The sequence below is a fragment of the Nematolebias whitei genome, unplaced genomic scaffold (genome assembly GCF_014905685.2).
Source record: "Nematolebias whitei isolate Nwh7 unplaced genomic scaffold, NemWhi1 Nwh_scaf_3774, whole genome shotgun sequence".
Lineage (NCBI taxonomy): Eukaryota > Metazoa > Chordata > Actinopteri > Cyprinodontiformes > Rivulidae > Nematolebias > Nematolebias whitei.
This window is the reverse complement of record NW_023622319.1, coordinates 1-4,847: the sequence shown is the minus strand read 5'-3', so window position 1 is coordinate 4,847 and position 4,847 is coordinate 1. Positions and strand designations below refer to the sequence as shown.

The 4,847-nt window shown below is 45.0% G+C and overlaps 1 protein-coding gene across 1 annotated transcript; it reads right to left on the bottom strand.

The window, feature by feature from the left end:
• Positions 1 to 634: 634 nt before the first annotated feature.
• Positions 635 to 4,153, bottom strand: LOC119429615 (genetic suppressor element 1; the record flags this gene model as incomplete). The annotated part of the gene is made up of 3 exons (XM_037697212.1): positions 4,117 to 4,153; positions 2,738 to 2,917; positions 635 to 834 (listed from the first exon to the last, which is right to left on the bottom strand). Coding segments are annotated over exons 1-3 (417 nt in total), but the record flags the coding sequence as incomplete, so codon positions are not given.
• Between the last annotated feature and the right edge of the window lie 694 nt (positions 4,154 to 4,847).

Genomic DNA, 4,847 nt, shown 5'->3' with positions numbered 1-4,847 from the left:
GAGCCTCGGGCAGGCAGAGCCCACAGAGTGCTCTTTGTGAAGGGGGGGAGAAAGGCAGCTCTGATCCAGGGGGAAGTGGCTACTGTGGGGGCTAACCTTGGCATTGTGTGAGGGGCCTGGTTCATCGCCCCAGCTTATTCACCCACGAGCAAACACACACACACACAGACAGAAACCTCTTCATGTCCAAAGTCTTTTGTAGTGAAGGGTCAAGTACACACACACACACACACACACACACACACCACAGGAAGTGGATCACAATAGGTGCCAGCCTCTGCAGCCTCCTGCGTTTCTTTACAAACCCCTCGTGTTGCTGGAAAAGACACGGACTGATTAGTGAGGGGGGGGAGGGGAAGGAGCATGAAAACGAGAATGTGAGACGAGATGGAGGGAGGCAGGAAGGGACGGATGAAGAAGGAAATGGTGGGATGGCTGGTCTTGTTAGCTGGATCCCAACGAGCACGAGGGAGCAGTAGCTAAACGATGAAAGGAGAGCGAGCGGCCGGCCGCTCATCTGCTCGGCAGAGAAGGAGGAAACCCGCAGGGACAAAGAGCGCAGAGATCCCAGCGGATGTCCCCTCTCAGACCTGTCCTCAACGCCAGCACGTGGCTGACAAACAACGTCTCTTACCTGCCGTCCCTCAGCCCTCCACAGGCCGTTGCTGGTCTTGGTGGGCGCAATGGTGACCACGGGAGGGGTGCTTGGTACTCCGTGGCCCCTGTTCTGACCCAAAAGGGGCCCTAATGAGCCGCGCTTAGGGGTGGAGACCGGCGAGCTGTGATTGGTGGCCGGGGAGGAGACTGGAGACGATTCTCCGTTAACGGCAGAACCTGACGGGGCACAGAGCGACAGAACTGATCAGAATAAAATCGTTTAAAAACAAAAAAGTGTTCAACTGTGCAAAGAGTTAAAAAGTGATTATGATAAACAGCACGTGTGTGAAATAAAACAGGAAGAAAAAGACTAAATATGAGAAGGAATATATGAGAGTTTGCATGAAAAAGGGCAAAAATCAGATGAAGAGAGAGCAAAACGAAAGATGTCATAGAAAGGAATCTATCAAAAAGAGGATGGGGTGTGACACTGAAGGGAGGTGTTAGAGAGAGTTCCTCTTACAGCGACACACAAACACATTCAGAGGCAGAGAAAGGATTAGGAGGAAATACTGAGAGGGAGAGAAAGTTGGTGTGGAGCTGCAGAAAGAGAAGGCATGACGGAGATGGAAAGCTTCTTATAATTGGCTGTAATTAGATTCATATAATTGGGAGATAAATGGAAACGAATGGAGGAGGAGACAGAGAGGGAGAGGTCAGAGCTGGTCAGCTCTTATCAAACACCTTCATTAAGACCGCTGCGAGCTGAGGGAGCTACCAGGCGGTCGGGCTTCACATTAATGCACAAAAACACAAGCTTGGTTTTGTGAAATGATCTATTTTCAGCCATCAATACACTTATTGATGGGACAGGCTTGGAAGATATGCTTTTTAGCTTTGCAGCACATCCATCCAGCCATTATCTTTACCCAGAGTTACATAAAAGGATTGATGCCTATTTCATGTTCTTATGCAAGGACCAGAAAACAAAGGCAACAAACAAGCAAAATATCTGAGCTCACACCTTTATATCTAAAATGATATCAGTATTAAACAGTTCAGAGCTTTTAAGTGTGGTTCTGTGGAAAGGGACTGAACAATTAATGACTCAACCTTGACTCAATTAGACTACCTTTATAAAAAAAAGGTTAAATAAATAAATATAGTTCCTAAACAGCCTCAGTCTGGAGAACAGTTTAATTCTCGCCAAATAGACAAACTAATGACTAGCCCAGACCAAATATTGCTGCCATCTTGATACAACATCACTTCTGCAGCAATATCATAGTCCTTTTTGGTACCACTTTAAAATAAGGCTCCCCTTACAGATGGCTAATAAATAGTTTATAGACATGTTATTAATTCTTATAAACACTTTATAAATCATTAATAACTGCTTATTATGCATTAATTAAGGGTGACAGAGAGACGAAACTGACCAGTTTCTTGTCAAATAGTGAGCCAAATCTGTTCACCTATATATTTCATCTAAAGTTGTTCTATTAAACATTTCAGACCAAGTTATTACCTTGTAAGCACAATAAACATATGTAAACCTAATTATTTAGCTTATAATATTGTACTTTATCACTGCATTATAAGTATCCACAACAAATATTATATCCTAAAAAAATTAATTTACAAATGTTTATTGTGCTTACAAGGTCGTAACTTAGTGAGAAATGTTTAATAGAACAACTCTAGATGAAATATGTAGGTGAACAGATTTGGCTCACTTTTTGGCAAGAAACTGGTCAGTTTTGTCTCCATCACCCTTACTTAATGCATAATAAACCATTATTAATGATTTATAAAGTGTTTATTGAGGAATTAATCACATATCTACACACTTTTTATTAGCCATCACTAAGGGGAGCCTTATTATGAAATTGAGTTAGCATGAATCGCTGTGAAATGTTTGGTAATGGAGTTGTTTTACGACGACAGCAAACCACTTCAGTCCTGATCTATGAGCCACTCAATCCAACCAGAATTAAACTTTATCTACAACAGGTAAGATATTAATTATTCATGACTTTTCCACTTTAAAAGACCTTAACTGTCTCTTTAAAAAAATGTTGCCCATTTGGTGTATATGGGGCTGTTTTACTCCTCAAGAGACGGTCGGAGCACCACTCACCTCTGGGATCTTCGGCCTGTTTGGCCAGTTTACGAAGGGCAGCAGCGAATCCGGAGTTTGCAGACTGGGCAACCGCGTTCCCATTGGTTAGTGGGCTGAGGGGACTGACTGTAGCTGTGGTGCGAGTTGCCGTGGAGATCATTCCTAATGATGGTGATTTATTGGATTCATGGTTCATACCTGAGGAGAGTGGGAAGAACATTTTGAGGAGCTTTAATATTTCATGTCGCATCATAAAACACTGACTGCTCAAGTGTCCCAAAAAGCTCAATGAGACTTCCACAAAGTAGACCTTCCAGATTTATACACAACTGGTATCTTCAGCGTGAGTGTGTTTATGTCTAGGCATGATAGTGAGTAGGCCGGCTCCACCACAGACAGGGTGGAGGGCGTAGCGCTGTGTCAAATAGAGGGCTGACCTTAATAGCAAATCACACACATGAGAGCACACATGTCCATTTCCTCCAGGGAGCCAGCCGACACGTCTTAAGACCCCGGGAGTGTCTACACGCACGTTTTATTAAGTATCGCTGGCTTTTAAAACCCAGAGAGATCCAAGTGTGCACGCTCATAACCAACATCAATGTGCTTAAAGGTGAAGTTAAGAGTAACCCCCCAGCTTCTTTTTCCACCATCATACTGACCCGCTAATGTTAATTACAGCTGGAATTAGCCCCCCCCCCCATCCATTTGTCCCCCTTGCTATAGCCATGAATGACCTCATTACCCACCAAAACATGCAAACACCTTTAAAGCACACAAACCACAAGAACAAACAAAGACCTAAAGCAGCAAACACACTCATGAAAAATTCATAAAGGCGCATCATCGGACACGATTATGGAGTGGTCTGCTCCTCACCCTGACGGTGCTGATCAGCAGAAAGGACAGTCAAGTGTCAGGGCCTGTTAAAGTATCAGCTCTCATATTTACAGATGTCTGCTTGGACTGGAGCCTTCACATGCCACACAAACACACTGCGGAGGGACCAGATGAAGTGAGGGTGGCCTGCTCTTAAAACTAAACAGGCACAAAGTGGAGCTGAACACAGGACAGACAGAAGACGTCCTCTGGACACAGAAGTTTAAAAGGCAGATTACGGCAGAATAATCTGAGGATTTGATAACAATAATAAAAAGGTAGAGCAGTTAACAGTCACAGATTAAAGAGTTTCTCTATGGTCTAATGGAGCTCTTTTCTTCATGTTTACTTCTGTGAGTGTTAAAAACACGTTAAAATAAAACATGGACCAGAAAGATCCTGACACACTCGTGTGTGTGTGTGTGTGTGTGTGTGTGCTGAGCCCAGCAGTCAAGGGAGAGATGATAAGACAGTTTCTATCGACTCCTTCTCCTCCTCCCTCCTCCCTGCACTCTCACTCTTCTCCTCCTTTTGTCTCCTCTCCTTCTCCTCCATGTTTATTTCAGCAGACTTGAGCTTTTGAAACAAAAGCCAGGCGCGCACAATCTCCTCTCTGTCTCCTGTTTTCTTTCTTCCTTTTCTTTTTGCAATCTTTTCTCACGGGCTTTGATGTTTAGCCACGTCACTTCCAAGCACAATCAGCAGAACACACACTCACACACAGGAGCAGAAAGGCGACGAGCAGGAGGGTGAGTGTTTGCATGTTTGATTTATGTTCATATCCATACTTTAGTGTGTCTGCGTGTGTGTGTGAGACTCTTTCACTCTCCCCCTCTCAGCCTTGCAGCTGCTATGTGGTCACGTGACCTCCTTTCTATCCACCATCACCCCTCCTCCTCCTCTTCCACCTCCTCCACTCTATCTACCCCCCAGCCCTCCTCTCTCTCAAACTATCACCCTCTCCATCCTACCTCCTACTCCTTGCTCTGTCATTCTTTTTATCTTTCCGTTCCCCCCCATCCCCTCAAACTGCCGCTTGTCTGACATTTTCCTTTCTTTCCTCATCCTTCATCCTTTCCTCCTTTCGGGCTTGCACTCCAGGGAGAGTGGCGGCGGTGCTGGTGGTGGCTGGGGGGGTGGGGGGGGGTGGAGGATGAGTAGAAGGAGGGTGATGACGGAGTGGGAGAGTGTGTGATTTGAGCTGTGTGTGTGTGTGTGTGTGTGTGTGTGTGTGTGTGTGTGTGTGTGT